The sequence below is a fragment of the Zalophus californianus genome, chromosome 12, assembly GCF_009762305.2.
Source record: "Zalophus californianus isolate mZalCal1 chromosome 12, mZalCal1.pri.v2, whole genome shotgun sequence".
Lineage (NCBI taxonomy): Eukaryota > Metazoa > Chordata > Mammalia > Carnivora > Otariidae > Zalophus > Zalophus californianus.
The window spans coordinates 77,033,701-77,046,281 of record NC_045606.1 but is presented as its reverse complement, the minus strand read 5'-3'; the positions used below and the strand labels follow the sequence as shown (position 1 = coordinate 77,046,281).

At 35.6% G+C, this 12,581-nt stretch overlaps 1 protein-coding gene across 5 annotated transcripts in view; it reads right to left on the bottom strand.

Moving 5' to 3' along the window:
- The window catches only part of CPED1 (cadherin like and PC-esterase domain containing 1), a 269,698-nt gene that overhangs the window by 210,558 nt on the left and 46,559 nt on the right, over positions 1 to 12,581 (bottom strand). For 4 of the 5 annotated variants that reach the window (XR_003516534.2, XR_003516535.2, XM_027574292.2 and 1 more), the window contains one exon: positions 2,738 to 2,844. The exons of the other annotated variant lie outside the window; for it this stretch is intronic. Coding sequence is in view for 2 of the 4 variants with exons in the window: in XM_027574292.2 (XP_027430093.2) it covers positions 2,738 to 2,844 (107 nt within the window). In the remaining 2 variants the exon portion in view is untranslated. The remainder of the gene's footprint in view (positions 1 to 2,737; positions 2,845 to 12,581) is intronic. 5 annotated transcript variants of the gene reach the window in all.

The following is a 12,581-nucleotide window of genomic DNA, read 5'->3' as shown; positions in this document are numbered from 1 at the left end:
TAGAATGCATATGGAAAATGATAATGATGTCTGAGCCCTGGGATATTTCTGAGATCAAATTGAGAAAAAGGAAATGTACATTTAGAAAGATATCAATCCCCACATACCTCCCACAATCCTAATCTGTGGGTAATCTATATCTAAATTTTTCTATTACATACATCTTATCAGAAGCAAAAGTAAAAATTCTTTCTTATTTTGAGACATAGTTCATTAATAAGAACAACAGCCTATCAATTATAAACATTTAGAAAGTGTTTATAAACTAAAACTGAAACTACAGTAATACCATTAACTTGGTCAAGAAAGTAGACATTTGAATTTGGACTATTTATAAAGCGTAAGAAAGTACCCCAGGCAAAAAATTGGGAGGGCTCACTCATGAACACTGAGAATGACACCATTTCCCACGGTATCTTAAAGGACTGCTCCTTTTCTTCATTAGATTGGTACACAATTCTATTGTTTATTTTATCAAAACTCAGATGCTCTCCAAAAGGTGTTCAGTATTGTCCACAAGGAAGAGAATTAATGACAAGAAGAGTCTTTATCTCCTTGTCTCTCGCATGCAATTATCATTCCATCAAATTCACCTGAAAATGTGCTCAAATGCTTTATCCTAAGAGCCATTTCAGAAGTTCTCAGTGCTCCAAGTACTAAAAACAGCATCATGGTTCTAGGGACTGCTAATCCTACAAACATTTAGAGCTAGAAATGAATCCCTCTGCTCTTGAAATGTTAGAACCTTTCTGTTAAAGGTGAAATACAGCCCTAGTTACTAAATTTAGTGTTACCCCAAATAGTGGACCTCACTTCACTTTCCACATCACGGGGACCAATACGGTTTTAAAATCATGTTCCTCTCCTTCTGACTAGAGAGATGTCGGGACATTCATTTTTTAAAACAAATCTTCTGATCACTTTCATCAAGTACTTAAATTCCAAAGCTTTGATGTGATGAGTAATCCTAATTTGAGCTGGGGCTCTTTCTTTGTTCATATAAGAATCCCCCAAAATTTGAAGCAACTTCTATTCTGAATATTTATGTTGACATAAATAAGTCATGGTTCATAAATCTTCAAATTATTCATGCTCTAAAGTGACAGTTATCTAATACATACCATTTAGAACTTATGAATTCTTTAAAAATATTCATTAGCGTAGGCTGTAAATGCAGTCTTAAATATTTATTTAGAAGAACTGTATAGTGATGTGGTTAGGAAAAAAAAAATTGAAGTCAAACTGCCTGAGTTTGAATCCTGATTGCTTCATTTATTAGCTATGAGGACTTAGGCAATTCTCTTGATTTTCCTGTGCTTCATTCTCCTCATATGTAAAGAATGGACATAAATATGTGAGCACTTAGAATGATGCATGGCACCAATAGGAGGCCTTGGCAAGAGATTGCTGGGTAGGAATGGAGAGAGTACATATCTCCCTGGCTGCTTCTTCACAGGGCTATGATTTGGCAATGACTATATTTCCCTATGTTATAGCTCCTTTCCAGTGATCCCTCTTTCTTGGCCTTAGCTCTCATTAGGTTTTGCTAACCAGCCCTTCTATATACCCTTCTTTAGACCAAGGAGGGTAGTAAAACCTTACAAGGCTATTGGTCCCTGGGGACCTCTAATCTTTCTTTTTTCTTAATCTTTTTTTATTAGATTCTCTCTAATCTTCTTTCTCTTATTTTGTCAAAACCTCAGTAAATACCTCCTTCATTAGTTTCTCTTCAGTTTAATACTTTCAAGTATGGCATTTGTCTCTTGCTTGGAGGTTAAAAGATATTCACAGGGAAGACTGTAGACTTTATCCTATAGTTGATGTAAAGACATTCAAGATTTAAGTGCAGGAGGAACCAGGTTAGTTCAGCATTTTATTTTTCATCCTGATAACTGTGGGCAGGATGGATTTCAGGGGCCAAATACTTGCTTCAGAAAAAAGCAGTAAGGAGGATTCTACAATTAACCTGGTAAGATAAGGTGACTGGCCAGAATAAAAATAGTGAGTATGGATATTTGAGAGATACGATACTTGAGAAGAATTTAGGAGTTAAATTCCCTAGTACTGGTAATTGATAGAATGCAGATGACAAAGGAAATGAAGGGATCAGAGGTGAAGGCCGGATTTCTACCTTAGGAAGTGACAGAGTGATTGATCATGCTTATGACCAATAGAACAGAAGTCCTGCCGAGCTACTGAATGCAAGAGTAGAAGTGATTTACCAGGGAACAGATGAGCTAGTTTTCTCCATGTTGAGTCTGAGGTGTCTGTGTGATATAAAAGTGATGTTTAACAGGTAGTTATACATGTGAGCCTGAAGCCTGGGAAAAGACTTGAACTTTAGATGTTACTTTTGGGAATCATCAACCACCTTGGGAATGGTGTTGAGGAGCTCCACAGGCATCTAAAGTATGACCAGAGGAAAGGAGGTTATGAAGAAAACAGAGAAGGAATGGCCAAAGATTTACAAGAAGGGAAAAAAAAATCATGTGCTCAGCCCAAAGGCCAAGGGAGCCAAGAGTTACAGGGAGGAAGGAGATATCAAGATTGTCAATTGCAGAAATATCAAATAATCAGTGTAGCTACTACAATACTATTTAACTACTGAGAAATAGCTACTAGTTTTGATGTTTTGATGCTTTTCTCACATTTAAAAAAATATTATGGACCAAGACATGCTGGTGTTAATATCCAAAGGGCTGTTAAAATCTGTAAACATTTTGAAAAAAATATTTACCTTTTGATGTAAACCTAAATGGCACATGTCTTCCTTGGATATGCAAGGTTTTCCACCAGCTTCCCTAGAAGACAGGCAAATGAGCAGATCCCAAGAGCCCAAATCACCTATTAGCAAAAGAATATTGAAAAACAATTTTTTATCAGGTTTTTGAAGGCACCATTTTTAGATTTAAGAGTGTTATTATTTAAATCCTAAAACACAAGAAAAAATGATTCTGAATATATTTAAAAGTCAATATTTGAAGTAACTGAAATTTTCAACTTTTCTAATTTAGAAACATTTTTATATTTAGTATTATATCAGGGAAAATACACTTATCTAAAGCGATGGTCATAAGACTCCTTTAAAAGACTAAAAGTTAAATGTTTTAGGTCACTAACTTCATAAATTTATAAAGTCTTATTTGGAGATTGGGAGGAAAGATGATTATAAACTCTTTAAAGATAGGGGGTGATTGCAAAATCAAATAATGATAAAAGTCAAAACACCAAATATTTTGTTTTAGATTTTGGTATCACCATTACTTTTCACAAATCTGAAACAGATATACTTTTATATGATTTATTACAAAGAAAAAGTGTGGTCAGCAGAAAATAAAATTTAATGAAAATTAAAAAAAAACAGATTTTGTCTAAAAGGAATTTGTAGTCTAGTTATAGATAGCAGAGTTGAGCTCAAAATACAGAGTATAACATGGACTAAAGTAAATGATATTTCAGGACAAAACTCTTTGCCAATAAATCCTAGTAACTTGCCAAAATAATCTCAGAAGAATACATTCTTGCATAATACTTGAACATTTGAAAATTTACATTTGTGTGTTATGAGTTTATTTTCCCTTACTCTCTTTGATTTATTTATATGTTTTTATCAACATGTCTTGCATATATAATTGGTGCTTTAAAGATATTTGTTATATGAGGGGCATCTGGGTGGCTCAGTCAGTTAAGCATCTGCCTTTGGCTCAGGTCATGATCTCAGGATCCTGGGATCAGCATTGGGGTTCCCTGCTCAGCAAGGAGTCTGCTTTTCTCTCTTCATCTGCCTGTCCCCTACCCCCAGCCACTTGTGTGTGTGCTCTCTCTCTCAAATAAATAAATAAATAAATAAAACCTTAAAAAAATATTTGTCAAATGAATGAATAACTAGCCCATGAAAGGGTGGTAAACATGTTACTTTAGAGACAATATAGAAATAGGTATCTCAAAAATAACCAGAAAAAGAACACTAAATAATGTATGAAAGGATTGATATTACTTGGGAAACTTCCCTATTTTGGGTGGAAATCTACTTTTAAAAACTTAAGCAATTTCTATACACATGGCCTGTTTTGTTGATCAATCCTGAGATAATGTTCCTTCGGTAACTATTTATGCCAGGTCTCACAAGTCATCTCTTGCATTAGGTATTAGTGGCTTCTAAAAAGCTAGAAAATAACCAAATCTTAAAGAGTGTCTCACTTGAACACATAATGCTTTCAAAGAAGGGCTTTATAAAAAAAAACAACAAAAAAAGATTGATAAGGAAGAGTGACCTATGATCATCAGGAATGAAATTTCACTCTGCATTAATCAAGTCCTTTACAATTTGACAAGCTCTATGCTCTCTGGGCTATTGGTTCCTCTGTTTGTAATTGTCCTGTTCCTAGAAGAGAAACCTCTCCGCCAACAAAGGGATCCAGACAACTGAACTCAAGTTAACATGTGAGCTTTTGTCCTAGAGCTTCTCCATTTGCTCAATTATCTCAAGATGCTGGAATATAGCACAATGGCTCAAAGAGACATGGAGAAATGATGCAGGTGATTTAGGGGTGGGAGAAATCTATGTAATAGCCATCGGCCTTAGGCTTGAAAGGTCTATGCTATTCCATGCATCCTCACTTTGAAGGAAACTCCAAATGGATTCCTGGAGCCAAAATCAAATACTCTATGATGATTCCACTACTTTATTGAAAATGTGCACCTGGCACTTTTAGCCAAAACCTTTTGATATGGATTCAAAAGGGAAAACACAAAGATGGTTTCATTTGATATTACTTCTAGCCCAAGAAACACTAAAACTCTAGAAGAAACCTCCTGACGTTATATACTCAACCAAATATTTTAAGAAGACAAGAATATGCAAAGAGAGATTTCAAACATGAACTGTATTGTTTGGCCATTAAAAACACAGTATTTTTTATATTCCTCCAAGTCTGACACATACTCCCCTTCCCTACCCAAGGCATACAAGCAATTTCTCAATTTGATTACAATATATATATTTAATCCATAAAAGTTCAAAACTGGAAGACATGTTTAAATAATTCAAAACATCTAATGTATTAAGAACCTCCTATGAGCAGGACATTGTACTGGAATTACGAGTGTAAATAGCAAAAAAAAAAAAAAAATACAGTCACTGCCCTCAACCATCTATGAAAGACTAGAATGAACATTAAAATGAATTTAGGATAATTTATAAAGTGCCATACAGTTTCTTGACATTCATAAGGGTTACCCCTTACCTCTCAAAACTATTTAACAAATATTTCAAATTTAAAATTAATGTTTCAAAAATACTTTATAGCACATACATTTACCCTTAAAATGAAAGTAGAGCATAGCCAAAAATTTCAAATAATCTCTTCAGGTACTTCTTGCCTAATTCTTGCCACCACAGTCTGAAAAATGCTGATTGTTTCCACTCAAAATTCCTATTGTTACCCTCACTGAGTCCTACCTCAAACCTCTAAATCTCTATTTCCTAGTTAAATCTTGAGTTTAATGGAAATGTATTTTAGATAAACACGTTCAAGTTTATAATTTAATGCATATTTCAGTGTATTATTTCAGTCTTAGTAATAATGACAAAAATAAATTTTAAAAAACTAAAAAAAAAAAAAATCTTGAGTAGACCTTTTCACTTTCCCTTCATTTCCATCTCTGACCTTAAAAGTCAACTCCCTCCCCTGATGCCCACAGCCCCTTTTTAATGAAAAAGCTTTATTTGTTTTATGAGTGGCACCATGTATTCAAATTTGGTTTAAAAAACCCCAAAAGCCACATTGTAGTTAGAAACCGGGCAGAGAAAAAACTACATTCACTAGCTGAGAAAATCACATTCAGAAGTCAACCTTGGAGCATTTGGGAGACAAATTTGTACCTTAGCAAAATTACAAATTGCTAAATATTGTGGAGCTTTGGGGCCGTGCTCAACTCACTGAAAGCAAGAGCAGTTAGGAGGCAAATGCCCTGGGGGATACAGCAGAGATTGTAGACTGCAGGCACACGGCTGGGGCGGGGGCAGCCTGCATGGGGGGTGCATTTAGCCTGCTGATTATTGTTATGTTTTTGTTTTAAATTTTAAGTATTTGTCATAATGCGAAAGTCAGCATAATTCACATAAAAATCCAGATTTTTGTCTTCGTTTGAAAACTTGGAGGCTGTGGCGATACTGAGTCCATTTCCTACAAGGCAGAAGGCAGCCACTGACTGGAGCTGAATACAGCCTCCCACATTTTCCCCTGTTTATGCCACGTGGCCCGGCCTGGCCCCAGCTGCCTGGGTCTGCCACCAGGAGGCGAACAGTCCAAGGCCTGGTGTAAAACATTGTGTGTCAGTGCCTAAGTTGCTCATCCAGCAAGTTGATGTTCCACGCTTTAGCTTTCAAATGAATTAAAGTTGTTCATTAGGTAAATCGGTCTTGTTAAGATGACTGTAGGCGAATTGATATTTGGTCAGTTGGTCTTAAAAGGATGTCTGAACACACCCTTTGATCTCCAGATTTGGCCACCATGCTCTCCCACAAGGCTGAGTAAGGTCATTTCAACTCCAAAGACATTTTACTGGCTGTTAAAGTTGGTAAGGACTGAAGTGTGGTCTCTTAGATTAGTTCTTTCTCTCAGGAGCCTGGAAAAATCAGGAGTGGCCTATGGACATCTTTTTCACTTATGTCTCTTCTCTCCAGTTGGACCAGTAGAGAGACCCAGGTATCATTCCTAGGCGGGCCTGCTCTCATCTCTTTCTCATCCACAGTTTCTCTTTGGACTCTTTTATGACATTCAGACTGTCTCAGGGCTATTGCCATAGTTTTAAGTAGCCTAGGACAGGGTTTCTTTCTTTCTTTCTTTTTTTAGGCACTGGGGCAAACATTCTGTATGTTGGTCTTACTCAATGTGTTTCTTCTGCCCTGGAAGGTTGACATTATTAGAGTGTAAGAGCTGAGAAGTCAGATTTGGATTTGGAAAAAAAACAGGCAAAGCTGCAGTGGGCCAACTTGGATGGTGGTTTCTTAGGTTTTCCTGGCAGAGGGAAAAGGAGACCTTTATACGATTCTGCCTAGCTCCTTAGAATATTGCACTAAGATTTGAGTGCCAAAGCCACATTAATAAGTAAATAAACTGTAGTACTGGTATTAGTAGTGATGATATCAATAGTAAATCTTTCTTGAGCACTTACAGTAAGCCAGGAACTATTCCAGGTATTTGTATTAATTCATTTATTCCACACAACATCCTCCTGGATATGATTATTCTTTTTTTTGAAAAGCACAGTAAGGTTAAATAACTTGTTCAAGGTCAGCCATCTAGTTAGTGGTGGGAAGAGAATTTGAACACAGGAAGTTTAGCTCCAGGGGCCATGTTCATGACCATTATATCATTATCCCTTCAAAAACCACAGAAGCAATAGAAAAATTCAGCTTATGGTACCTTATATATTTTAACTTATGCAGAACTTTCAACAACACTATGGGGTAGAAGCAATTATTCCGCACACTTTACAAAAGAGGAAACTGAGACAAAGAGGGATTACATAGGTTTGGTATTTTTCCAGCTACTCTTTAGTGCATCTATTTTCCTTTGGGATCTTAGAGGCAAAAAGGACTATAACAGGTTTCTCGGGCATTCCCAGACCCTCACCTAGCAATAGTGCCCCAAAACATTATTAGCTACCACTGGTAATTGAAGTAAGTAAAATTTTTATCTGTAGAAGGAGGGAGCACTCAACTGCACATGTACTCAGGAACTATAAATATTAACTTGGCCTCCACCTGCTTTTGAAAAAAAAAAACTCTACAAGTTTCTTAGATTTCTTGATAGTTAAAATGATTTCTTTCCCTGTCACAAAGAAACCAGAGCAAGACTGACTTCCAGATTGGACTAGCAAGCCCGTAAAATAGAGAGGTCATAGGACATTGTTCTAGGAAAACAGGATGTGGATGTGCTGTTCTCCATCTCGAAATTACAAAAACATGAAAAATCTATATAGGCTTCTCCCCATAAACTGTAGAACAAAATTGCTGATAACACCACACTATCATGCCTCCTCGGTATTAGCTCAGAGAGCAACGAAGACTCCACAGACAGGGTCCGGATGTATGAGTGCAGACATAAAATGGCGCCAAGTTAGTTTTTACCCTTCTCTTCTTGTTCTCAGGAGCCAACTAATGTCTCAGTGTTAAAAATAAGAGCTATTTTAAAAGGTTTTGTTCTTGTTTTTGTTTTAATCAAGCATCTGCCCTATGGAGTGAGGGCTGTCTTCAGAATATTTCTAGTCTCTCAGAGGCAGGCTGCCATGTAAAGCAAACCATCATTTCCTGGCTCTCAAATGACCTCCCTCACTGATAAAGTCTACTGGTTCAGTAACTCAATCCAGAGAACAACAGAGAGCTCTGAGATATTATCATTCAGTTTTCTGGCACACTATATAAAAATCTCAGAATATTAAGTCTTTTCCTGCTTTATTTTTCTTCATAGCGTTTCTCATGGTCTGACAGATTATATATGTCTTGTCTATGTGTTTATTGCCTGCCTGCCCTTTCCATTAGAATGTGAACTCCATGAGGGTAGGACTGCATCTATTTTTTCACTGCTATATCCTCAGTATCTACAACAGGGGCTGGGATTTCAGAAATATTTGCTATATATTTTGAGATCCATAGTGAATGTATAACTGAATGTGAGCAACAGACCAATAATTAAAACTCTATCTCTGCCAAATAAATAAATAAAATCTTTAAAAAAACTGAATCAAAAGTCAGTATATTGTGAAAATTAAAAATGGAAATAATGAGGAAAAATATTAGTTTACAAAGAGGACCTAAAGATATATTTCGGTTCTTAGTAAGAATAAGAAAGAAGTAAGCCTAAGAAAATAAAATTAACCATTCCTAGCGTTTAAAGAAATTATAAAAACAGCAGATTCCAAGTGCTTTACTTAGTGGAAAATTTTTTTGGGGAACACATACATCATATTGAAGCAGAAAAGATTTATAAAGTCTGACTTGGAAAATAAACTTGTCCAAGAGCTTCCAAGATACATAGCTATAAAAGCCAAGCTTATTTACTTATTCACAGTATTAGACTGTTATATTCCATAAGGATACAAGTACAGTGATTTCCTAAAATGTGTGGGTTTTTTTTATCAAGAAATACTGAAGATGTTTAAATTTTAAATAATAGATGATAGTCCTTTATAATACAATAGGAGAATATTTCATATAGTCACTGTTCCATCTGTATACCCTTTTTTTCTTCACAACTAGACTATGAGAATTTTACTGAATAACAACGTATTATTTTCCCTATGTCAATCCTTTATCAGAATTAGTAAATATTGTTACATTCATGAATACATTATCAACTTATTGATGACAAATCAGGTTCTATGTTTGATAACACCATAAGATTGTTGGATATAAATTAGCCATTGCAAATACCTGTATTATTCCCAAATCATTCAAGTTGCATTAACCAGTTCTCTTAACTGTATTCTTTTTTTATTTTGTTCTGTTAATCACCATACATTACATCATTAGTTTTTGAGGTAGTGTTCCATGATTCATTGTTTGCATATAACACCCAGTGCTCCATTCAGTACGTGCCCTCTTTAATACCCATCACCAGGCTAACCCATCCCCCCACCCCCCCTCCCCTCTAGAAACCTCAGTTTGTTTCTCAGAGTCCACAGTCTTTCATGGTTCATATCCCCCTCTGATTCCCCTGCCTTTCATTTTTCCCTTCCTGCTATCTTCTTCTTCTTTTTTTTTTAACATATAATGTATTATTTGTTTCAGAGGTACAGGTCTGTGATTCAACAGTCTTACACACTTCACAGCACTCACCATAGAACATACCCTCCCCAATGTCTATCACCCAGCCACCCCATCCCTCCCACCCCCTACCACTCCAGCAACCCTCAGTTTGTTTCCTGAGATTAAGAATTCCTCATATCATTGAGGTCATATGATACATGTATTTCTCTGACTGACTTATTTCACTCAGCATAATACCCTCCAGTTCCATCCACATCGTTGCAAATGGCAAGATCTCATTCCTTTTGATGGCTGCATAATTAACTGTATTCTTAATATGATGGATCTTAGGAATAATAATCCAGCACCCATAATAAATTTTATTCATGACTTTTCTTTAATGACAAAAAACCATTCTTGTTCCTGTATCTAACACTGATTATTGTAGACACTTAGTAGATGTTTATTGGGTTGACTATTGCAATTTTCAGAATTTAAGAGAAATCATATATACAGGACGTTTAGATCTTCAATGATTATATAACATGATCACAAAATCTAATTAAATCTAGTTCCTTACCCCATGAGTCTGGTCACGGGTCTTTGCCTGTGATGTCTCTGGCTCCTTACCTCTTAAGAGCTGATGATAAAAACTTTGTGTTTTACCACAGAGAAATTCTAAGCCATTCTCCCCTTGGTGCTCCAAACCCACACTAGAAATCAAGCTTTCCTATCCCACTGTCTACCCTCTTTCTGCCCTGTGAGAGGTGGTGAAGATCAATGAGATCATTTCTGTGAGGAGTTTTGAGCTCCTGAAATTCTTCTGCTCTACTCAGAAGATCAAGAAACCAGTATTATGCTTAAACTTTTGCAAAAGTTTAAGAAGACTCCTGCTCTGAAGAAATTTTCCATCAAGAAGAGTTTGAAAGGAAATAGATCAATTTATTCTTATGAAATAAATTGAAGAAACGTTTACTTTAGAAAGCTCCATAGGTTTTTTAAAATGGTATTTTTAAAGATTGTCAGGGCACTTCTTTAGGCTGCTGTTGAAATGTAATCAAACGTGTGTTTAAACTTTTACTGCTTTCAAGACTACTGTCTGTCTGGGATAAAACTCTCATTATAGCATTTTACCGAATTTCTAAATGTCTGGAATTCCCACCAGCTTGAAGACCTTAAAAGAAATGAACACTGCAGCAATTTTAAAAATCAGACTACACCTTGTGCCTAGATATTGGTTTCTAACATCATCCTTCAATAAAAGGAACCACAGGTCTTTGGAGAAATGGCTGATTCAAGGGCCTGGAGTAGTAAATATACAAGATGAGCCTAGAGCATCACTGTGCCAGAAAGTAAGGAAGAGCTCAAAACCAAACAAGAAAACAAACAAAAGCAATGATGGAAGTATGTCAAAGGGACACCAGGAGCCAAGAACCAAAACTGTAACAATTTGAGTAACAGAATAAATAATATTGGATTATAACCCAAAATATAAAATAACTATCCATGAGTCCATGCTGATATAAACCAATGATCTGAATAAATAAATGGGGGGAAGAGACAAACCTTGCGAGTAGAAATACCAAATAATATATGGAGCTACTGCAAACTCAAGGAGGTGGAGCACAACTTCCTGGTCCTTCTTTGTGAGCTGAACATAATGCCATCCTTCCAAAGAGTACAGTATGGAAAGTGGAAGTAAAAGAATAACAGCGGAAGACCTGACAAACACTACCTTAGGCAAGTAATCTTAATATTAGATCTTGCTTAATAACCATGTCTTGACTATAACTTGAGTTCTTGCTTAATAACCATGTCTTGACTATGGTTACATTCTAAATGTAGATGTTCTTGCTTAATAACCATGTCTTGACTATAACTTGAGTAGTTAGTGTCACTTATAAAATATCCTGATGCCTGAATATAATGTCCTCCTCCTAAGACTTGTTATGAGGTTGGTGCTTTAAACTGAGTTCTTTTATTACTTAAGTACTTGACATGAGTTTTTGACAGACATTCCTTATACCAAATTCCACATTATGGAACAGGAGATTTTAGTGTATAATTAGTATTGTGACACTTCATTTAACCAAATATTATTCCTTCTTCCTGTTTTATTAAAAGTCATTTTGCATGACTTCTTTAAAATGCAATGAATGCAACCTAGTCATGCCTGGTTTAACATTTTATAATAAGGCACTGGGGACTATGAGCAATCTGAGAGGGAGGAGGGCGTCATTGATTTAAAATTTATTCTAAGAATAATTCCACACTAATTCAGCACAGATGAGAACTAAGGCTTAAGAAAATTAATTCACTAACATGAGAAAAAAAACCAACTCCCTCAATGGCTTATTACTTAATGCAACAAGTATTTTAGGATTACACATCTCCTGCTCATAATACATTATTTTCAATCTCTTTGGAAATTTATTTAACCCAATCATATATCTCTGTAAGATATTTATGGGGCAAGTCTTATCTTCCATTTTCAAATCAAGCAATAGATAATCTAATGAACTTGTTCAAGGTCATTCCAAAAAGTAGTTGTAATAATAGTACTAACATTTAGGGAATGTTATGAGGCTTAAATGAGTTAATATTCATAAAGTGCTTAGAACAGTGCCTAGTACTTGACGAGCTTTATATTAATATTTGTTTAATGAATAAATAGGTGAGTGGAAGGTATACACAGGCAGATAAATTCCAGATCTAGGTGATGAACTTTCAAGAAACAAAATACATCATATTCCAGCTTATTATTTAAGGCTTCCAGATCTAGGTGATGACCTTTCAAGAAAAAAAATACAACATCTTCTAGCTTATT